General features: G+C 50.1%; 2 protein-coding genes across 2 annotated transcripts; one reads left to right on the forward strand and one right to left on the reverse strand.

The window, feature by feature from the left end:
- Positions 1 to 696: 696 nt before the first annotated feature.
- Positions 697 to 12010, reverse strand: GPR137 (G protein-coupled receptor 137). The gene is made up of 7 exons (XM_053367987.1): positions 11423 to 12010; positions 9260 to 9309; positions 7342 to 7567; positions 5533 to 5682; positions 5028 to 5156; positions 3905 to 3999; positions 697 to 1428 (listed from the first exon to the last, which is right to left on the reverse strand). Exons 1-7 carry the CDS (start codon positions 11786 to 11788, stop codon positions 1263 to 1265), a joined length of 1182 nt encoding a protein of 393 aa, XP_053223962.1. The 5' UTR covers positions 11789 to 12010; the 3' UTR covers positions 697 to 1262.
- Positions 12011 to 13182: 1172 nt separating this feature from the next.
- On the forward strand, positions 13183 to 23174 carry BAD (BCL2 associated agonist of cell death). Its single transcript, XM_053367997.1, has 5 exons — positions 13183 to 13435; positions 14107 to 14368; positions 18816 to 19041; positions 21519 to 21688; positions 22579 to 23174. Exons 3-5 carry the CDS (start codon positions 18891 to 18893, stop codon positions 22702 to 22704), a joined length of 447 nt encoding a protein of 148 aa, XP_053223972.1. The 5' UTR covers positions 13183 to 13435; positions 14107 to 14368; positions 18816 to 18890; the 3' UTR covers positions 22705 to 23174.
- The last annotated feature ends 331 nt before the right edge of the window (positions 23175 to 23505 follow it).

A 23505-nucleotide genomic window follows, 5' to 3' on the forward strand; every position in this document is an offset into this window, starting at 1 on the left:
GTGTGTGTGAGAATGTCCTGGATACTTTACAGATCCAACATTTACCAAAAAGAAAAGAAATATTTTGTCACGTGTTTTAATCTGGTTTTAGCTTGTTGTTGATTTTAATAAGTCTTTGAATGTTTCAAATACTTGTCTTTTACCACTAATTTTATTTATTCTTTTTGCAAACCACTCTGAGGTTTTGTTAAAATCAAATAGTATATAAATGTTGTGAAATAAACGGATTCACCTGTTCCATGGTACTTATTTTGCTATGTTTTTATGTGTAAGAATGCTTGAAAAAAGTAATTTTGTTCAAAGGAATGGGGAAAATGTAGCCCTCAAGATGGGGCTCCAATACCCATTACCGTTTTTTTCGCTCTATAAGATGCACCAGAACATAAGACGCACCTAGTTTTTGGAGAAGGAAAACAAGAAAAAAAAATATTCTGAATCTCAGAATCCAGAACAACAAGAGGGATTGCTGCGCAGCGAAAGCAGCAATCCCTCTTGCTTTTCTGGCTTCTGGGATAGCTGCACAGCCTGCATTCACTCCATAAGACGCACACACATTTCCCCTTTTTAGGAGGGAAAAAGTGAGTCTTATAGAGCAAACAATATGGTAATCCCCAGCTAGCATGGCCAGCAACATTTGGAAAGCCAGAGACTCCCCCATTTCCGCCGCAGCACAACTGCAGAAAACCACACGCAATGTCGCTAACACAAAGTGGACTTTATTGTTAAGTTTGGGGTGGGGGTGGGGCAATGGAATAGCACCAAAACTGCAGCATGTCTAGCAAATAACAAAAGGCTACTCCAAAACACTGCCGCTACCAGCTCATGGGAAGAGGGGGCAAAGGAGGAACCCCCCTGCCCTGTAGACACATTTGACCAGAATTCATTAAAACAATGACATCACAGATAAAACTGAGCCCGCCCCTCTCTTCAATCCGAGTCGATTAAAGTGCCAAGAGTTTTCCGTCTACTATTGGTTAAGTACCCGGGGTGGGGGTGAGGGGGGGCAGAAAGGGGGCTGGGGAAGGAGGCGGAGAGCTTAAGCATCAAGACCAAGATGCCAGCAACAAGAGCCAACCCAGCCCCCCCCCAAATGGCTAAAAGAAATAAAGCTGGGTTTTCCTACAGTTTGGGGAATGGGGTGATGGTGCTTATAATACCGTGTATAATACCCTGCTCCTTCATAGAAACCTGTCCTACATCAGTAGTGATTCCTGGGTCTTCACATCAGTGCCCCACAAACTCGCCCCAACCCCCCGCTCCCCTCAGTTCTGCGGGGTGGAATAGAGGCTGTGGTGGTGGCTGCCGGACACCGTGGCCTGCGAGAACAAAAGGGGGGCCGTGGGAGGGGGCCCCCCAAACCAGTCCTGCTCCCCGCTGCGGTTGATCGAGCCGTACCAGCTCCCGACGCTGCCCAGGCGTCCCGTCAGGCTGGAAGGAAGCGGGTGGGAAAGAAGAGGCAATTTGGGTGGGGGGGGGAGGCATGTGAGTGTTAGGAAGCAAAAGGAAAGAAAGGAATTAGACCAGTGGTTTCTAACCCACCGCCCCCTTGTTTCCATACCACCCCCCTGCTCTGTAAAAAGCGTAACTCAGAACAGTAGCTTTTACGACCCACTCAGGAAGATATAAGACGATAAAATTCAAAACAGTCGCTATTAATGGCACATTTATTCAAAATCCAATTAAAACTACTTAAGTTTAATTATGGATGAACTTAATAATAATAATAATAATAATAATAATAATAATTTATACCCCGCCCATCTGGCTGAGCTTCCCCAGCCACTCTGGGCAGCTTCCAACAAAATATTAAAATACCATAATGCATCAAACATTAAAAGCTTCCCTAAACAGGGCTGCCTTCAGATGTCTTCTAAAAGTCTGGTCGTTGTTGTTCTCTTTGACATCTGGTGGGAGGGCGTTCCACAGGGCGGGTGCCACTACCGAGAAGGCCCTCTGCCTGGTTCCCTGTAACTTGGCTTCTCGCAGTGAGGGAGAATGATCCAGTGATACCAGCTTTTCAGAGTCTGAAATCATTTACCCCTCATCCCCCCCAGCCTAGGGGTGGCACGACCCACTTTGGGAGACCCTGAGTTAGGTAAGAGATGGGGCTCAGTGGTGCTGAAGCACTCGGGAACATAGACAACTTTTCTATTCCACCAGGCCTAGGCAGGCAACTTAGGAATATATCCTTCCACAATGGTTAATTGACGTTTAACCTTTCTGTATGTTTTTATTGTATGGCTTTAAGTTTTATTGCTGTAAGCTGCTTTTATATACATTTTATGACAAAGCAGCATAGCAATGCTTTTGTAAGTAAAACGACTGTTAGTATGCTGTGCCAACTTCATTGATGCGAGCTTTTAAAACTTCCAGGCATGGAAACGATTTCCGTTCCACCTCCGAGGCAGGGCGGGGGGTGTGTGTGTTGGGAGCCAGTGCAAGGATGGCAGTGGGGCTGTCAGTCAGGGACCGCACACCCACCCCAGTCTAGTTCTAGTGGGTCAGGGATGGGAATCTGTGGCCCCAGGAGGACTCCAACCTGGGGCAAGGTCCCAGGGGTTTGGGAGGTGGAGATGCAGGGGAAGGGCCAACAGGAAAGTGCTTCCCCCTCTGCCACCCCCAGGACGTAAGACACCCCAAGTGCACAGGCCATTGAGCTGACTCCTCCTGGGTCAAGAGACTAGCTGGATGAGGAAGACGGGGGGGCATTCACAGCCCAAGAGCCCCCTCCAGGGAGGACGTGAAAGAAGAAGACTTAGACTCTGGATCGTGGTGGCGGGACACCGGGGAGCAGTCTGGGGAAGGGACGAACTGGGAGGTGCTAGAAGCAGGGGGCTTGAGGGGGTCAGGAGAAGAAGGGCCTTCCAGGACAGGGTTGGAGGCTGGGAGTCGGAGTGTGAGCGCAGACTCAGACAGAGAGGAGCTGGAAGCTGCCCCTGCTGTCCAGCAGCAGGGCAGGCCCAGTCCTGCTGGCTCTCCTCCCCTGCTAACACCCAAATTGAGGAGCGTCCCTCACATTGCTGGGTAATGAGCCAGAAGAGGAGCCCACCCCTCAACACAGCTTTTGTCTGCTTCGGACGGATCCAGAGTAAGCGGCTAGAGGGGAAGGGCAGGTCCAGCGGTCAGTTTCAGCAACATCTCCAGCTGGATTAAGACACAGCCAGCTGTGTTGTTACGTTTCTGAGCACAATTCAAAGTGTTGGTGTTGACCTTTAAAGCCCGAAATGGCCTCGGCCCAGTATACCTGAAGGAGCGTCTCCACCCCTATCATTCTGCCTCGACACTGAGGTCCAGCGCTGAGGGCCTTCTGGTGGTTCCCTCACTGTGAGAAGCAAAGCTACAGGGAACCAGGCAGAGGACCTTTTCGGTAGTGGCGCCTGCCCTGTGGAACGCCCTCCCATCAGATGTCAAAGAAATAAACAACTACCTGACATTTAGAAGACACCTGAAGGCAGCCCTGTTCAGTGAAGTTTTTAATGTGTGACATTTTAACGTATTTTTAATGTTTCTTGGAAGCCACCCAGTGTGGTTGGGGAAGCCCAGTCAGATGGGCGGGGTACAAATTATTATTATTATTATTATTATTATTATTATTATTATTATGTGAATAAAAGCTAATGGCATTTCTCGTCTCGTACTCTTTCCTGCCCTGTGGATGACCTGGGCTCGTCTGACAGCTCCTTGACACCGTGTGAGTGAACAGCCTCTGTGGGAGAGCATCTGTTTGGCATGCAGAAGGTCCCAGGTGGGTCTGGGAATGTCCCCTCTGGGAAACCCCGGAGAGCTGCTGCCAGTCAGTGCAGACAATACTGACCATTGGCTTGACTCCGTATAAAGGCAGCTCCCTATGCTCCTGAATCAGGAGGCTGGGACAAGTGCGGCCTCGGGGAAGAAGAGAAATTACCTGCTCGTCAGTCCTTCACTTTCGCGCTGCCCGGGATGGTCAAAGAAGTAGGATCGGGAGACCCCCAGCTGCCGGTTGAAGACACGGCTGGCGCTCTGTGGGGAGGAAGGCACCATTACTGGGGACGCTGCTCCTGCAATCAGCCTTTGCCTGCAGGGTGGCAAGGTAAGGCCACGTCCAGTGCCCCCTGTCTTTTAAGCAGAAGGCCTTGCCAGTGGATTGCACCCAAGGGATCCAAGCTCTTAGCCTAGGGAGACGCCACGGGAGGAGAACGCAGCGCCCACAGAAATAGCTGTACCCGGAACACTGCGGGGCTCCATCCTTCTCGGTGGTGCCCCCGAGCTACGAAGCTCCCTTCCAAAAGACTTTCACCAGCTGTCCTCATTCTGGTGCCCTGCAAATGTTGCTGAACAGTCTCCCTCCGGAGGTTATGGACTCTGCTTCCTTGGAGGTTTCTCAGCAGTTGGATGGCCTTCGGTAATGGATGCTTTAGCTGAGATTCCTGCATTGCAGGGGGCTGGACCCTACAGTTCTATGATTCTATGACTTTCAATCCATCCCAGGCAGCATGGCCCATGGGCAGGGATGTTGGGAACTATAGTCCCACCTGTGCCTGGGGGCGGGTGGGGGGGGAGACATGAAACTGGCTCAGGCTGATTTGCACCTTGTCCCTACGATACAGGTGTTTTAAGCAGACCTTGCAGAGTTTCATTTTTGCTGCTGCCTTCAGCTAGATAGGAAGTGGTCTGGCTCAGAGCCAAGTGCCTGCTGTATCTATGGTTACCTTTCTGCCATCTCTTTTTTGAAAATGCTGCTTGGGGAAGGCACGCCTTTAAAAAGCAGTTTAAAAATACTATTGACCATATCTAGAACTCCTTCTGCTTTACAACATAAAGACAAGAACCAGAATTTGTTGCGCTGCTTTTCTTTTCGCCTCTGCCTGTGGCCCTCGGAAGGCTGCCCAGAAGGGAATGTGGCCCTTGAATAACGTCCCCCACCCCTGCTGCACTGAGTGATGCTCTCATAATGGCAACAGCCCCCTGCCTCCCCCTACGCTTCGGGCCTCTCCTTCCACCGCCTTTTTGCTGTTCTGCTCCTCTCCCAACCAACCGCTTCAACTCACCATATCCTGAGCTGGCCGGTGCACCCGGAAGAAGCCGACTAGCAGAGACGTGGGCAGCAGCTCCCAGATGAAGAGAATGAGGCCGAAGATGACGTAACCTTGGTCTCCCAGGTCCGTGATCAGATCTGCCTGGAAGGGGAGGGAGAAGGGAGACACTTGAGCAGCTGGTCTCCACTGGGGTGGAAGACAGAGAGCCCAGTGGTTGGTGCAGCCGGAGCAAGTGACAGGCAGAACTTCCCCCTGATTGGCTGTAAGTTAGATGGAAGGGAGGTGGGGGCTGGACAAAGGCAGAGTGAGGCAGCAAGCCTCCCCCCACTTACTTGGGAGTAAGCCCCACTTCCGAGTAGACACAGTTAGGTCTGCGCTGCAATGGCTGCCTCCAACACAGAGTCGACCCGCGGAATTTAATGGAGCCCAGTCCCTTGTTTCATTCCGTTGCAGCAGGTCTATTCCCGAGTAGGAAGGGCGGCCCTTAAGGAATCCGAACCTAGCCCGCCCTGCTCACCTGGTCGGATACGTTGTACCAGTCGTAATCGAAGGAGTCGAGTCGGGTGCGGGAGGACAGAGCCAGGGCCGCCAGGTTGTAGCAAGCTCGGCTGGCGTAGAGCAGGACGATGATGCCACCCATGGCGGCCGTTTGGCACAGCGAGGTGCCCTGTCACAGAAAAGGGGCAGACAGGAAAGAGAAACTGGTCAGTGGGTCTCAGCAAACTCCAATCAAGAGAGCCTTGTGGCTCCTTGAAGCTGGCCGTGGGACCCCGGTGGCCCACCAGGTATTTATCGGACCAAAATTCCTATCGTCCCTGACTGCTGAACAGGAAGCTGGCGGCTGATGGGAGCTGGAGTCCAGCTGGATACCGTTGAACTACTGCTCCCATCATCCCTGACTGCAGGTGGGTGAGGCCTTCATGGATATTGCAGCTGCAACCCACTCCCAGGATGACAGCTCCGCAGCTATCGGGGAGAAGGGTGTCAGGGAAGAAGAGTGTCATCACCTTGAGGAAGAGGGAAACATTCCCTTAGAAAGGACCCGTAATTTGGGGGATGAACACCTATCCTCTTTTGCTGAGGGTACTTCTCTGGGGAGCGGGGGCACTGTGGTAGTGGCCAATTCAATCGTTACAAATATTGATAGCAGGGTGTGTGCGACGGGCATGCAGATCCCAGGGCAAATAGGCTGCCTGGCACAAAGGTTGCGGATGTTGCCCGCCACCCAAATAACCTGAGGAGTCGTCAGTGGTTTTGGAGTGTGCTGCCACCGACACTATGGGGGAAATGTAACCACAAGGCCCTGGAAACCAAATTTAGGTTGAACCCTGCCGTGTGGGAACCCCTCGCAGACGAGTGCAGTGCCTGGAGTCAGGTCATGCATCTGTAGCAGTGAGCAGAGGTGGAATGACCGCCGGGAGGAGAGTAGAGAGAAGAAACGCCACGGTGCATCTGCAGCAGCACAACCGGACACCTTCATCTGCCCCAGCTGCAACAAAACATGTCTCTCCCCAATCTATCGCTACAGCTATAACCTTCCAGCAGTTTGACTTCACCTCCCAAAGGCACACACATGTTCTCCCGAGACAGAAGAATGCCAGCAACAATGTAATAATAATAATAATAATAAATTTTTATTTATATCCCGCCCTTCCCATTTCAGAAAACCAGGCTCAGGGAGGCTAACAAGAAATTTAAAACACTTAATTGTAAAAGCAGCATAAAATACAGTATAAAAACATGAATAACAATAAAATTCAAAATTCAGAAATCAATTTGGGGGGAATCCATCTGGGAACCCATCTAATAAGCATTAGATAGTCATCAAGGCTAGCTGGCTGAATTAGTCCTACTTGGGCCAGCGAGGAGGCCAGGGGAGAATTAGCTGTGGGGTCTCAGAGTGGGTAATCTTCATAAAAGAGGAGGGGGAGGAAAGAGAAGGGAAGTAAAAGAACAGGCTGAATACAAATTAAAGGCCAGGCGGAATAGCTCAGGAGGTTAAATCCTGAAGGGCCCTAGTCTCATGGGACAGAGCATTCCACCAGGTCAGAGCCATCACTGAAAAGGCCCTGGCCCTGGTGGAGGATAGTCTGACTTCCTTAGGGCCCGGGACCTCTAAACTATGGTTATTCATGGACCTTAAGAGAGGCGGTCCCGTAAATACTAAAAGCCAGGACCTCCAAGGCAGCTTTCTCCGACATGCTACCAGTTCCAGGGCCAGCTCGGCAGGTGAAACGCTGTGGTCTCGGTGCATGGATGAGATGCCACTGCAGCAACGTCAAACCCCTGCTCCCAACCCCAACCCCACCCCCTGGCAAATGCTCACCTTGGCTTCCAGGTAGATGCGGGTGGAAGGAGAACCCCGGGCGACGAGGCAGAGGCAGAGGGCCAGAGAGACGGCCCCCAGCACAAACAGCGAGTCGCTGATGAGGACGCGTGCCAGGACCACGGCCCAGGGCTCAGCGCGGCGCCCTCGCACCAGCACAGCGCACACCACGTTCACCGCCAGGAAGAGGAGGCTGGCGCCCAGGCATGCCCCTCGCACTGCCAACCTGGGGGAGAGAAAGCGGGGAGGCGGAGTTAGCGTGGCTGCTGGCCCCCGGGGCAAGGCTCTGCCTTCATTGACAGAGGCAGACTGCCCCAAATTGCCAGGGAGAGAGCTAGTGTGCTTGGGTCCCACTTGCAGGTTTCCCACAAGCATCCGTCTGGCCACTGTGAAAACAGGATGCTGAATTAGAAGGGCCTTGGGTCTGGCCTAGCGGCAAGGGTCTTCTAATGTGCAGTGAGAGCTGTTCTCCAGTTGCAGCTCTGTAGCTTTCTGGTGGTGACAGCTCCTTAAAGGTAAAGGGACCCCTGACCATTAGGTCCAGTCATGACCGACTCTGGGGTTGCGGCGCTCATCTCACTTTATTGGCCGAGGGAGCAGCGTACAGCTTCCGGGTCATGTGGCCAGCATGACAAAGCCGCTTCTGGCGAACCAGAGCAGCGCACGGAAACACCGTTTACCTTCCCGCCGGAGCGGTACCTATTTATCTACTTGCACTTTGATGTGCTTTCAAACTCCTAGGTTGGCAGGAGCAGGGACCAAGCAATGGGAGTTCACCCCGTCGCGGGGATTCGAACCGCCGACCTTCTGATCGGCAAGTCCTTGGCTCTGTGATTTAACCCACAGAACCACCCGTGTCCCTGACAGCTCCTTACACCCATGCTAAACTGCAGTTAGCGCTGGTTTATTAAATTAAGGTGAACTGTGATTTATGAGCCAAAGTTAAGCCACAGGGCCAGGTTCAGCCAACCAACTTTCAGCAAGGGTTAGCATGGTTTATAAACCATAGCTTAGTGCTGCTTGAGAGCCAGGCCACTGAGAAAGAGAAACTGGAAGAGCACGGAAGAGAGAGGCCTGCTGAAACAGACCCAGGGGCCCTCTAGTCCAGTTGGTCGTTCAGCTGTGTCCAGTCAGGCGCTGCCAGCAAGCCTACAAGCAAAAGGCACAAATCCCACCTCCGTTGTCTGTCCTCAGCATTTGGTGGTCCGAGATAGATTGCCCCTGAACATGGAGGCTCTATCGGGAGGCCTGCCCTCCCTAAATTTTCTGAACCCCTGAAAGCTATCTAATGGCAGTGTGCGGGAGTGAGCGAATCACAGCTGTGAATCTCAGGCAAGCTCCTCCCCATACTTCAGGGGTGGGGAACCTTTCTCTGACTGAGGGCCAGGCTACCTTCTGGCCAACCTTCGAGGGGCCACATGGCAGCGGTGGGTGGAGCCAGAGGCTAAGGTGGGAATAAATGGTTAATTTTACCTGTGCACCATAGGCTAGTTTCCACGCACACTCACAAACGCCTCTTCATCCAGGCAACAAGAGGCATGATCAGAGTTCAAGGACCCGCTTCCAGCCAGGCAAACAACTCAGTTTTGAAACTTCACCCTGTCTCCTACTTTTGTATTGCAAGCTGTAGCTAGGGTACTGCTGGGGGAGTGTATTTTTAATTTCATATAATGTTGCGTTTTTGCCTTTTAAACTTGCAATCCTGCATTCTCCATTTATTTGCCAGCTATTTTATGTGAAGAGCCACATTGGGTTTATTTTAATTTTAAATTTTTATTGTAAATGGAAAATGCAACTGGTTTTTGTAAAATACTAGAATACTTTATCTTTTTTCTCCCCTGACACTTGAGAAGGATATATGGCAAGGCGGAAGAATGCAAGGTGTTATGATGTTACACACAAATACACATCTACTCACAGGCCTTTGGTCAGTTCAGGGCGGTATTTTGCTTTGGCCTTGAAAACCACCTGGAGGGGAAGGGAAGAAAGGGGAAGGGATTAGCAATTACAGAAAACAAGCAGGACCTGCAACAAACAACCATAGCATAACTTTGCCTGCTAACAAGATAGTCGGGTAGGAGAGCTGAAAAGAATGCCAATATCTTTCACATCTGGTACCCCATGTGCCCCTTGGTTTCTGATGGCACATGGGTAGATGAGGCTAAAAAGACCCAGACAAAAATGCTCACGGCCCTCTAGTGGCTATGGTGGCTCATTTACCAGAAGTCATGGATCTAGCATTAACTCCAGAAGTGTATTCACGATTCTGTCCAAACTAAGCCTCCTGGTGTATATTTTGCTCTTGTGCTCTGAACAGAATGCAGAAGGCCACCTAATGACTTCACGAGCCAGTATGAGATTCGAATCCGGAGCTTTCTGGCTCACAGCTCAGCCTCTTAGCCGCAACATTGTTCTCAGGTTTCTTTGCTTTCATTTCACATTTTCACATTTATATCCCACCTGTTCCTGCTCAAGAAACATTTTATCCTCACAAAAACAGGTAGGGAAGAAGAGACTGTGACCGGTCACCAAGCGAGCTGCAGGGCTGCACAAGGATTTGACCCCAAGTCTCTCAGGTCCTAGCCCAGTCCTCTAACCACTGCACTGCACTGCCCTGAAAAGGCAGCAACTAAATTTGTGCAGCAAGTCGAAATTTCACAAAGTTGGTGGGCATTCCCATTCAAATGGTATATGTGAACTGCATCATGTGATCAGTTATGTGGGGCGGGGCTTACTTGGGCCCCCACAATATTTTATTCAACTTGGCACCCCTATGTGGCACCATCACGAGCAGTGATGTAAGTAACGGTACAGAGCCTTCTTGGTGGTGGTGCCAAGGCTTTTGGGTCTTCTTTCCTCTCTGTGAAAATTCACCTGGTTGCCTCCCTGTTCTATGCGCTTTGTGAATAAGTACTTCCTTTAAAAAACAGTAACCGGGGCAGAGGTTGGTGGATAAGAGCCATAACTCAGTGGCAGCAGAGTAGCTGCTTTGCATGAAGGATCTCTCAGTTCAATTCCCAGTCTGAAACCCAGGAGAGTTGCTGCCAGTCCATGCAGACACTGCTGAACTAGATGGACCCTCTGCTCTGTTTAAGGCAGCTTCCTCTGGTTTATCCTGAATCTCCCAGCATTCAGTTTCATTAGATGATTCTAGTATGATGAGGGGCAGGGAGAAAGCTTCCCTTTCTCTACACCGTACATAATTTTATACATGTCAATCACGCACCCCCAGCTACTTGCTCCCCACCCCAAAAAGCCCAAATTGTTGCAACATTTCCTCATTGTTCTTCCAGCCCCCTGATCATTTTGACTGCTCTTTTCTGCAGAGGAATGGTGCTTTTGATCCTGAAACTAATTAGTTAAGAGCCATGACTAGTAGCCATGAGATTGAGAGGACAGACAAACAGGGCAGAATGGCTGGTTGAGAATCCAAGGCAGCAAGTGTGCAAGGGTTGAGGCCAGAGGGAGGAGACCTGTGGCCCTCCAGGTATTGGCAGACTCCAGCACCCATCTGCACAGGCCAGCATAGCCGATGGTCAGGGATGATGGGAGTTGTAGCTCACCATCATCAGCAGGGCTGCAGGTTCCCCATCGCTGGTTTAGCAAGCAATATAAAGAGCCCATAGTGGGGGGAAGAACCAGACTGAGAACCACGTTCCTTGGGGCGGAAGCTTCTAGAGCCGGGGGGGGGGGGACACACGCAAGTGGTGGGCAGGGCCAGAGGTAAAAGTGGGCAGAACAATGGAAGTGACTTTGTACAAGAGGCCACATTCCAGCCATGCAAAAAAGAAAAAGGATGGAGGTTTCTACATCCTCACCCCACACAGCTCTCCATCCTCTTTCTAGGCAAGCAAGAGGCATCAGTTCAAGGAAGGGGTGCGGTGGAAGGTCTGGAAAGAGTTCCTGAGGGCCAGGTGCAGAGGCCTGAAGGGCCAACATTTCGCCCTGGCGGCCAGAGTTCACCCACCCTCAAGGCCCTTGGGATGTTCCCATCCACAAAACTGGCCCAGCATTCCAAGCAGCCATCTTTTACCCACAAGCCACCTGGGCAAGCAAGCAAACACCCCCTTAGAAGAGTTACCTGGGCAAAATACAAGTTCATGAGGGTCAAGGTGAAGAACTGCAGGCAGACGGGGCAGCAGTATAGGAGCCAGAAGAAGAAAGGGCTCAGGTGGTTGGCTTTGAGGGTGTTCTTGAAGTAGAAGGAGAAGAGCGTGGTGCGCAGCGCAGCCCAGAAGAGGCAGAGGAAGAGGAAGACAGTCTGGTAGCTGAACTTCTTGTGGCGATAGAAGAGGACCAGCCAGAGCTGGGCGTAGACCGAAAGGAAAAGCAAGGCATAGAGGCCCGTGTACAGAGCCGTCAGCCCAACCTTGACGGCCGGCGGGAAGGCCGGGGTGAGGCGCGAAGCTGGCACAATCGAGCTGAGGTTGCCAAAGGTCTTTTCCATCTTGAATCCTGGCGAGATGGGCCCCAGTCCGGTTAGCAAGGCGTCATTTCCAGGGGGCAAGCCTCGAGGCAACCAGCACCACTTTCTTAAGGCGGAGGAGCTGCCCCCGGGTCTGGTAGTTGGTTACATCCTTCAGGGCTGCTGTGGGAGGCCAGCCCCTCAAGCAGATTGAATCAGGGGATTTTTGCAAGTTCCATGGGAAGCGTGGAAGGGATTGGAAGCAGGAGAGAGAAGGAGGGAAACAGCAGCTGGCCCACCCACCCTTCTTTGCTAAGAAGGCATGGAGGCGAAAACAAAATCAAATTCTTGCTGAGAATAAAAACAAACGGAAGACTTCTCCTATGCCTGGAAATGAGCTGGGTTACTCCAAGGTCCTGATCCTGTCAAATGTTCAGCAGGAATAACAAGACACCTTCCGAGGGGCTGCCCCCTCCCCTACCTAGGGCTCTTGCATCCCACCCCAGGATCAGGTGGTGAAAGGTGCCTGGGTGCACCTGTCGCTCGGCAGGTCCTGAAGCGCTTCCTCAACCACCCAGATTTCAGGGCCACACCTGTTCAAAGTCCCTACACCAGGGTCCCTTAGTCCTTCGATGCCTGGATCCCTTGATTGCCTCCTTCTCTGGAAATCCCTGGTCACTTGGCTCCGTCCTCAAAGAGCTGGACCCGTTTTGCTTTCCTTCCCCGGAAGCTCAGGTGCCCTTCGCTCCAAATTTCCAGGTTACCTAGAATTCTTCTTTCTGTTTTCTCCGCGGTATCGGACACCTGGGTCCCTCGGCTTCTTCGCCTTCTCCAGTTTAAGGCGCCGGTTGCCTGCGTCCCTTAACCCTTTTCTTTCCAGGCGCCGGGGTCTCTTGATCCCCTCGCTTCAGACCCTCGGACACCTGGGTCCCTTTTGTTTCCCTGACTAAACCTCAATATACCTTTAAGCCTCCACCCAGATGGTCGGATGCCTGGGTCCCTTGGCTCCTTCCGGATTCTCGAACAATAAGCAGCTCTTCCTTTCCTTTTGCTGCCTTCTCTCCAAAAAATTGGGAGGGGGGGAAAGAGGAGACAGAGAGAGAGAGAAAGAGAGACGGTTCCCAGGCCTAAAGCAGCCCCAGCTGCGTTCCTTCCTGGTAGCTTCGAGCTGCGCAAACTGAGTAAGGCCCGCCCCCTCCCTCTCACCGGCTTGGCGTGACGAAACCTGCGCCCGCTCTAGCAACCTAGTCTCCTTTTACGCAAAGGACGGAAGCAGCTTCGTGAATGGGACAGGCGGAAGAAAGTAACCTGGCTAGAGCGTCTGCGCTCCTTCCGGTCGCCATCTTCAGTGTGGGCGAGTGAAGCTTACCTCCTCCCTTACTATTGTACGGACCCCGAGATTTCTATGCGTTTTCAGGAAATGCTCCCCCCTAACTATTCCCTCCCAGTTCTGTCCTAGTGCCCGGTAAAGGCATCGCCTACCCACATTCTCCCAATAAATCTGCAGGGGCTATGAAACCCCCAACTGCTCCAGTATGTTTCAACGTTAAGTCCCTATTGATGATAATATGGGATTGTCCTTGCCTATATATCAAAGGAACCCCTAATGTCAGACTAGCAGCAAAAGTGCTCGCTTGCGGCACAATTCTAGCCGTGTCTACTCAGAAGTAAGTCCTACTGAATTCCCAGGTAAGTGAGGAGAGAGCTGCAATCTTCCTTGCTTACGTTTGGGTAAGCGTCATTGAACTCAATGAGTCTTGCATCTGAATAAAGGATTGCACGGTGAAAGGCAATAATTGTAATAACTTTTAAATGAAAAATAAAGATGGCCAAAGCTGAGAGGCAGTGACTGGCCCAAGGTCACCCACTGAGCTTCAGGGCTGAGCAGGAATTTGAACTCTAGACTCCCAGGCACTAGTTCAAGGTTCTTGCCACTGTATCTGTATCTGTACCATCCTGGGACTAAAGGTTGACACACTGGCTATGTGCTTATTTTGCATTGCACTACTGCAGTTTTGTATTCTATTTTGTGTTATTGCAACCGGCCATATATCAAAGGGCGGGCTTCAAGCCTTCCGAAGAAATAAACAGATAAACTGGGTGACATCCTTTCACTGTGAAATATGCGAGCTGTGCCATTGATCTGTGTGTTGCGCTACTGAATATCCGCTATGCAGAATTGAGTTGTGAATTATGATGGCCATTATTTATTTATTTACGGCTATGTATCACTAAATAAATAATCTGGAGATTAGCTCCATTGAGAGTGATATTTGCATAGGTATATTTGAATTGCATTGAATTGCCATTTAGCCCTACGCAAAAAGAATACTTCCATTCTTTCTCCCCTTTTTTTGCAGGTACTTCTGCGATTTGCATAAGCATTTTTGGGAATTTACCTTATCAAATGAGCGTGGAAAGAGGAGGGAGGGGGGAAGGAAAGAGGGTGGGAGGAGCCGAAGGTAGCAGGAGGAGGTGCGTTCTTATCGCTCCCTCCCACCGTGACGTTGGCGACCTTGATTGGGCAGGGAAGCTGGCAGTTCTTCATCGCCCCGGCGACTGTGGCTGGATCTCTGCTGGCTGTAAACAGGAGGAAGAAAGAAAAGAGTGACCCTAATTCTGGTAATTGAGGGCGCGGGTTAGAGAGGGGTGAATGGGTTGGGTAGAAGAAGAGGAGGAAGAGAGAGGTGGTGATCCAAGATTTTGAAGGGAAGAGGAGTTGAAAATCCAAGATCAGGAGAGGGGAGGGAGAATTGACCTGCATAGGAGGAAGCGACCCTAAAATTTGGAAGTGAGGGGCGGAATAAAGGAGTGAAAAACCACCCGTGGGGCTCCCCAATTCAGGGGATTGAGGAAGCAAGAGAGTGCAAAAATGGTACTAACAGGAGTTGGGAAAGGGAATCATGACTATTAAGGGGAAGGGGCTTTGAAACAAATCATGGGTTTGCATTCCTCTGCCCTCCCCTCTCCTTCCTCCTTGTGTGTCACAGGCTTTTTTTTTTTACTGTAAGCCTGAGGGCAGGGAGGGACTGTCTTATTACTGTTGTTTTTTTAAAAAGACCAAGCTGCTTTGGGAGTCTTTCTGACTGAAGGGTTAGTTGAAAATGCTTTCAATTAAAAAAAATATCTAAAACCCACATTGCCGCAATACCTTTACTGGCCAACCGCAAAAATGTTGCGCAAGCATGTGCGCGCTTCTCAGTTCTCCAAAACTCTTCTTCAGGGTTGAATCGGTGAGTAAGAAATAAAACTCAAAAGCTTGCATGCTGTTTTGTAACATTTTTGGTTGACTGCATAAAGGCGCTGCTCTAAGGCGGATTTTGATTTTTCTTCTTCTTCCGGGCAATCTTTTGCTTTTAAAAAAATTAATAGAATGAAGGGAAGGTCCCCAAAGGTGGGGGCTGTTAGAGGAGTGGAGAATAGATCCCGAAGCATTACCATCTTAAATACTCAGAATGGTAAAAGAGGTTTCTAAAATGTGGGGTGGAAAAAGCAGATAGAGAGAAACTTTTCCTTCTTCTTATCGCGCAGGTGTAGTGATGGCCACTAGCTTGAAAATGGATAGCTTTTTTCTCTGCCTCAAAATTCTAGAGCTCTGGGCCAGCCAATGAAACCGAAGGTTGGGAGATTCAGGACAGACGAAAACAAATACTTCTTCAAACAGTGGGACATAGCTAAATTGTTGGATTTGCTCCCGCAGGAGTTAGTGATGGCCACTGACTTGGACCGCTAACTTATCCTCAGTTGGTAGAGCATGAGACCAGGGTTGTGGGTTCAAGCCCCACGTTGAGCAAAAGATTCTTGCATTGCAGGGGGTTGGACTAGATGACCCTCGTGGTCCCTTCCAACACTATGATTCTCTGCAAGAAATATGCACATGGCTCTGTGTAAGGATGGCTATAAAAGAGAATTAGATTTGTGCAGGGTAAGTGGCTACTAGCTGCAATGGCTGTGTTCTCCCTCAGCTGTCCGAGGCAGTGTGCTGGGAATTGCAAGTAGGGAGGAGGCTGTTGTGCTGTGGGCTTCCTTCGGACCTCTGGTTGGCCACTGTGAGAACTGAAAGCTAGACTAGATGGACCACTGGCTTGATCCAGCAGGCAGGCTCCACTTACACAGAATGCTAGATCCTGCAGTTTTGGAAATGTGATTGGCGGTAGATGTAGGGCAGAAGCAGGGAAATTTTCACAGGAAGCTTAACGGACTTGCGGAACGCGCTGTCTCAAGATGCAATGATCATGGCCAAGTTAGCTTTAAAGGGGGATTTGACCAATGAATGGGGGATAAAAGAGAGCTGCTGTGTTGGTTGTATGGATCCTCCATTTGGAATACAGGTTGGTGTGTGTATTTCTGGGAGGGGACTGTCTTCATGCCTTGTTTTTTTTGGGGGGGGGGTCCAGAGGCATCTGGAAAAGAGGATGCTGGACTAGGCGAGCATTGGTTGGATGCAGTCATTATCTCTGTAAACTAGGGATGGGGAATTTGTGGCCTCCCATCATCCCTGATCACTTGCCTGGCAGGCTGGGCTGAAGGAGTCCTGCAACATCTGGAGGACCACAAGTTCCCCATCCTTGCAGTAAACGAATGGGAACCAGGATTTCAGAAGCACCGCCTCCACTCATGTACAGTGGTACCTTGGGTTACATACGCTTCAGGTTACATATGCTTCAGGTTACAGACTCCGCTAACCCAGAAATAGTACCTTGAGTTAAGAACTTTGCTTCAGGATCAGAACAGAAATTGCGTGGCACAGCAGCAGCAGCAGGCCCCATTAGCTAAAGTGGTGCTTCAGGTTAAGAACAGTTTCAGGTTAAGAACAGACCTCCGGAACGAATTAAGTACGTAACCAGAGGTACCACTGTATAACTGTCAAAGTCTTAAGATTTAGCTTCTGAGTCTCTGGTGACTGGTTCATGAATGAGGCTGGCTGGTAGCAGGGAAAGTCTTTTCTGTGGTGACCTGCATCTCTGGAATACGCTCCCCCCCAAAAAAAATTACAGCCACACCCTTTACTAGCCTTTAGGGACGCCTTCAGACTTTTATTCCAGTTGGATGGTTTTGCAGTGCTTTCTTCCAACAACTTCTTCAGCTGCTGTCAAACTGTTGTTTTTTAAGTCCATGTTATCTGCCCCCACTGTCCTGCTTGCGGACGTCTGTCTGAGGCAGCTGATTAGGCACTGAGAGAACAGGATGCTGGACTAGGTGGGCCATTGGCCTGATCCAGCAGGCTCTTCTTAATATAAATAATAATATATATTATTACCATTTTTGAAACATTACACAAACCACACCCTGATGAACGTGGAGCCGGCATAACCAATCTGAAAAGCGTGGCAAATTCCCCTCCTAGTCCTCATGATCTTGAAAGGAAACAAAAATTTTTTTTCCTTCCAGTAGCACCTTAAAGACCAACTAAGTTAGTTCTTGGTATGAGCTTTCGTGTGCATGCACGCTTCTTAAGACCAACACGGCTACCTTTCTGTAATTGAAAGGAAACGTGTGAGCAGAAACCTAGACGCTATTTCCGTGTGTGTTTGTGGCTGAGTAAGATTTCCGGTCATCATTGGAAGAAACCGCGTGGTTTCATAGCTCCATGCTCTTCCCCAGGAACAATGGGGAATATACAGAAGGGTGGGCTGGGGAGGATGTGAAAGGGAAGAAGGGGTTGGGGAAATGTTGGGAAGAATGACTCAGTATGTAGTGAAGTCCTGATTACAGGCTTCCCAGAGGCAAGCCGCCCAGAATGGCTGGGGCAACCCAGTCAGATGGGTGGCATATAAATAATAAAAGTGTTGTTGTTGTCGTTGTTATTCTGGCTGATCTCTGAGAGAACAGGATGCTGGACTAGATGGGTCTTTGGCCTGATACACCAGAATCTGCTTATTTTACTTAAGTTGCTGCTACTTTTAACTGATCATGCCCTGCTGTTGTTGTTACTGTATTTTTTGCTCTATAAGACTCACTTTTCCCCTCTTAAAAAGTAAGGGTAAATGTGTGTGTGTCTTATGGAGCAAATGCAGGCTGCGCAGCTATCCCAGAAGCCAGAACAGCAAGAGGGATCGCTGCTTTCACCGCGCAGCGATCCCTCTTGCTGTTCTGGCTTCTGAGATTAAGAATATTTTTTTTCTTGTTTTCCTCCTCCAAAAACTAGGTGCGTCTTATGATCTGGTGTGTCTTATAGAGCGAAAAATACGGTATGTTGTTTTAATAAGCTGCCGTTGTAGCATATCGACTTATTTATAAACTGCATTGGGAGGATAATTTTCCCATGAAGGCAGTTTTTTAAAATCCATTTAAAAACCTATCATTAAACTCTTAACAACAGCCCTGCAAGCTAGGCCTGTCTTCCCTGCTGCAGAATGAGTGTGGCAGTGGGTGGCTGAACCTAAGATAACCACTTGCTTTTCAGTGAGTTATCAACTTCCTGGTTCCCAGCTGAGTGCCTTAGTCATAGGAACATCTGAAGAAGCCTTACCCTGAGTCAGAACACTGGGCCATCTATCTCAGAATTGTCTGCACCAGGGCGGGGAACCCATTGCCCTTTAGATGCTGCTGGACTCCAACTCCCATCAGCCCCAGCAGGAATGGGCGGTGGTGAGGGATGATGGGAGTTGGAGTCCAGCAATATCCAGAGGGCAATGGGTTCCCGCTTCCTAGTCTATATTTACTGGCAGTCCGGATGGGAGTCCTCTCCCACTTCTAGCTGGAGATGCCAGAAATTGAACCTGGGACCTTCTGCATGGTATATAGGAAGCTGCCTGTCTAGTAAAGTAAGATTCTAGTCCTCATGGTTCTGTATGAAATTGGAAGCTGCCTTGCACTGCATCAGACCATTGGTCCACCTTCCTCAGTATCCTCCAGGATTTCAGACAGGGAGTGCCTCCCAGCCTCACCTGAAGATGCCAGGGATCAAACCTCAATATACCTGGTTCCCTTAGGCGTCAGCCCAGGTTGTCGGACACCTGGGTCCCTCGGCTCCTTCCGGACGCTCTGCCACTGAGCTACAGCCCTTCTCCTGGCTCTCAGAGGAATTGCCTTCATTCTGATCTCCGTGCTTCCTGTCCCTCCACAGTTCTGCTGACGACAACCCTCACCCCCCCTGGAGAACGGCACGTTGGGCGTTGGGGGCCATGCCAGCCCCCTGACAATGTTCCACATTGAGGATGATGATGAAGAGACATTCCCGCCGGGTGAGAAGGAACCGCAGGATCTCAAGCTGACCAGGAGGAGCGTCGCAGGAGGGGACCAGGCCCCAGGAAGCCCAGGAAGCACGGGAAGTCCTTCCGCTGGGAATCCAGGTATTTGGGCTGGGGCAGAACAAGAGCATTTCCCTCCCCCTCTTCAGGGTTCCCAGTTGTTGCTGGAATGTGGTTCCTATCAGCCCTGACCATTGTCTCAGCTGGCTGGGGATGATGGCAGCAACCAGCCACTGCATGGAAGTGGGGCAGTGAGTGACCTAGTAGGGGAGGAAGGGAATATCCTGCACCTTTCAGGGGAAGGGAAGCCCCCACCCCGCTCTATACCTACCATAGAAATCTGTCAAGACCATTGCTATGTCTCGCTCAGTAGACTTGTGTGGTGTAGTGGTGAGAGTGCAGGATTGGGACCCAGGAGACCAGGGTTCAAATCCTCACTCGGCCATGACGCCCACTGGGTGACCTTGGGCCAGTCACTGACTGTCATCCGAACCTACCTCACAGGGTTGTTGTGCGGATTAATGGCGGCGGGGGAGAGGGAGCCATTTTGAGCTCCTTGGAGGAAAAAGTGAAATATAAATAAACAAGTAAACAAATAATAATGAAGACACTGAGAGGCAGTGGCTCTCCAGAGTTTCAGTCGGGTCCTGGCAGGGATTGAACCTGGGACCTTCTGCATGCAAAGCGGAGTCTCTAACGCTGAGCCGCGAACCTTTCCTAACTTTTCCTCAAATCATGCTTTATTTGAGATCCCTGCATTGCAGGACTAGATGACCCTCAGGGTACCTTCCAATTCTATGATTTTGTGTGACCTTAGCGAAGCCTAACCTGGGAACCAAGAAGCTGCCTGAGTCAGACCATTGATCCATCTCGCTCAGTACTGCCTGCACGGACTGGCAGTGACTCTCCAGGGTTTCAGGCTGGGTGCTGTTCCCAGACCTACCTGCATGCAAGGCAGATGATCTCCTGCTGACCTGCAGCCCTTCCCCAAAAATGTTTTTATAAGAGTGTCCCTCTCTTCCAGTCCTCAGCACGCTAGTGAAAATGTTTGCCAGCTAGTAACTTGCCTTGTTGGATAGCTCAGTGGTGCTGATTAACATCAAGGTTACAGGTTTTATCCCCATATGGGTGCATATTCCTGCAGTGCAGGGAATTGGACTAGATGATTTGCATGTCCCTTCCGATTCTGTGAACTTTTGTGAGCTTCATATCAGGGCAAGACTGACTAAACCGATTCTAAAATATTGGCTCAATAACAGGGCCATGATTAGTCACGTTTCGTGCTGAGCTTTGGAAAGTGATGAAATCCTTAATTCGTTTCTAGCACTTATGAGGTCAGCAGAGGCCACAGAGATTCTCTTGACTTTTTCTCGCGCCCAGAGGATGGATGGAGAAATCTGCCTTGCTTATGCTGTGAATTTTAAAAAAAAGTGAAGATAATAAATGTAATAAAATAAATTAGCTATAATGAAAGGAGTTGTGAGAAGAATATTAAAGGGGATCATTTATATCAAGAAAGCCATGTTCTTCCATGAGAAATGTGCCAAGTAGAATTGATAGAATATCAGTGCAATCCCATACTTTTCTATTCGGAAGTACAGGCAATGACTGATTGACGCAAGATTGTGCACATGCAAGGCACCGAACCCGGAAGTGACCTGAAAACTAAAATGACAGAACGGGGTGTGTGGAACGCTTTACATGGGCCCTATGGATTGGGGGCGGGGGTCTCGGGACATAACCCCTGTGCAAAAGGAGGATTGCTTGTAAGGCCCGCTGAGTTCAGTGTCACTTCTAGGTAAACTGGGAGTGCAGTCTAAGTTTGCAACTCCCAACATCTGGAGGGCCAAAGGTGCTCCAATCCTGCTGTAAATGATAGATCAACTGAGATTTCTTCAGTCAGGTGACAGCTTTATTATCCAGCTATTTTTTAGCAGCTCAAACCAATGTAGCACCCACATTATATTTTTGTTCTGAAAGACCGCCTCCTTCCTAACATACCCTCTTGGGTGTTGTGATCAGCAGTGGGGGCCTCTTGGTGCTTCTCATCACCACAAACGCTTAGAGGAGAAGTCAGTTTCTGCCCTATACTGAAGATGTAGTTTTTTGACAACCGAGATGTGTTTTGGGGTGCCCACCCAGTTCTTGCCACTGTGGGTTGTTTTAACACTGCATTGTATTTTAAATTGTTGCAACCCACCCCAACACCTTAGTGTGCAGTACAGGTAATTAAACTGAACTAATAATAATAGTGAAATCTCCACAACCACCACCCTGGAAGTTGGTGGACAGTGGCGGACAGTGGCTTTGCGGCAGAACAGGGCCTCAAGCAGGCCTCTCTGAGCCATGTCTATTCAATACACCACCTTAACCCTCTAGGCCAGGCCGTGAAAAATGCTGTTGGGACTCCAGTTCCCATCATTCCTGGGCACTTGCCATACTGGCTTGGGCCCCTGCAAGCTGGAGTTCAATAACATCAGAAAGGACTGGACCTTGGCCTGTTTTACAGTCTAGCAGTTTCTGTTGCCGTGTTGTGGCAAGTGTGGCATAACCCCCTTTCCTTCCTCCTCCTGTGCCAGAGCTCCGGCGTCGCATTGGATCCGACCCTCCCTTGCCAGACCCAGAGGCCCTGGATGAGGTGGGCACTTTCCGGGCACGCTCACGCTCTGCCCCTCCCATCCTGTGGGCAGCCCAGCGGTACGGGAGGGAGCTGCGCAGGATGAGCGACGAATTCCATGGCCAGCTGCAGGTGAGTCTGGCCTGCTTACAGAGAGGTCCGTCCTTCCCAAGGGAGAGGTGGGCTTTGTTGCCACGGGCAGCCTGCCTCTGAATGCCAGCTGCTGCCAATCACAAGCAGGGAGAATTGCTGTTGTGCCCAGGTCACATTTATGAGCTTCCCCCCGAGGCATCCAATTGACAACTGAGGATAACAAGGTCTTGGACTAAGTGTCCCTTAGGTGTCAAGTAGGTAGAGATGTTTTTTCTCCCTCCCTCCATTAGGCCATTAGTAGCCTAATCCTCCATGAATTTGTATAATCCAGTAGTAACAACAACAACAACAACAACAACAACAATAATAATGTATTTCTTATACTCTGCCCACCTAACCGGGTTACCCCAGCCAATCTGGGCGGCTTCCAACAAAATATAAAAGGACAAAACAAAACAGCACACATTGTTTCCCAAGACAGGGCTGCCTTCAGATGTCTATAGGAGGTCATAGAACTGGTTATCTGTTTGACATTTGACGGGAGGGTGGGTGCCACTACTGAGAAGGCCCTCCGCCTTGTTCCCTGTAACTTCACTTCTGTGTGGGAACCGCCAGAAGGCCCTTGGAGCTGGACCTCAATGATGAGGGTGGAGATGCTCCTTCAGCTATACAGGGCCAAAGCCATTTTAAAGTCATGTGCTTTGAGCAGAACTAACTTTAGATACAACCCAAAGAATCTGTGGTTCTCTAGACGCTTTTGGACTAGGTCTTGTCAGCCTCACCTGGCTAGGCCAGTGGTCATGGATGATGGAAGCTGTAGTCTAGCAACACCAGGAGGGCCTTTCTCATCCTTGATGTACCAGCCTGCTGGATTGAGAGGTGCATGTCAGGAAGTGGGGGCGATGCCACGTTTTCCTTCTCTCTTGCAGAAGCTGCCACGCCCCAAGAGTGCAGGGACAGCTACCCAAATGCGCCGGACGTTGGGCTGGAAGGAGGTTCTGCAGTCATGGTGGCGTCGGAATTCCCCAGGCAATGGTCCAAGAAGCCCCCCATGACTGTATCTTGCTGCTGTCTGTTACAAAGGGTGGGGGGAGGGTTGAAGGAACAAATAAAGGGCGGGGTAAAACTGTAGGGTTGATGTGGCACATGGCTGGTGTCCCCCCAAATCTGGGGGATGCTGTGATCATTCCTCTGCACCTCCACACCCACTCCCCTAGGAGGTTTTTTTTTTTACTTAGGCCACTTTAGTATGACATATTAAGAATTTAACCTTCTGCCCCATGCACGGGATCCCACCCCTTTCTCCCCTGCACCTCCCCTATAAGACCCCTAATTTTGAGGGGATCTTGTCCTGCCCTTTCTAGAGTGTACTTTTTGTATTTTAAAAGGGGAAAAAACACTGAACAAAACCACTGTATGCATTACTGAAACAAGAACCCCTGACATTCACCAACCCTGCCTAGAGAAATTTGTATGCCCTTTTATTATATGTTAATAAATGTTTATTAAAAACTTTTCTGGCTTATAGCACGTCACTGCCTATTCCTTCAATTCAAGCTCGCAGTGACAACCCCCAGACTGCCAGTCTGACTGCAGTGGGGGCAGGATTGCTTTAGCTGCCTCGGGAATGAATGTGTCGAAGGAAAATTAAACTCAAAGGGACGCAGAGAAATTGAATTCCTGTTTAATATCGCTCTTTTCGTCTTACAGCAGCAATAGGGAGCCTGTGGGCCTCCAGATGCTTTTTTAAGACTCCCGGCTCCCATCCTCCCTTACCGCAGGCCATGCCGGATAGGGAGTTCAACCACATCTGGAGAGCCACAGGTTTCTAGCCCTGCCCTAGAGTTCTGTTTCTA

Source organism: Podarcis raffonei, chromosome 16 (assembly GCF_027172205.1).
Source record: "Podarcis raffonei isolate rPodRaf1 chromosome 16, rPodRaf1.pri, whole genome shotgun sequence".
NCBI lineage: Eukaryota > Metazoa > Chordata > Lepidosauria > Squamata > Lacertidae > Podarcis > Podarcis raffonei.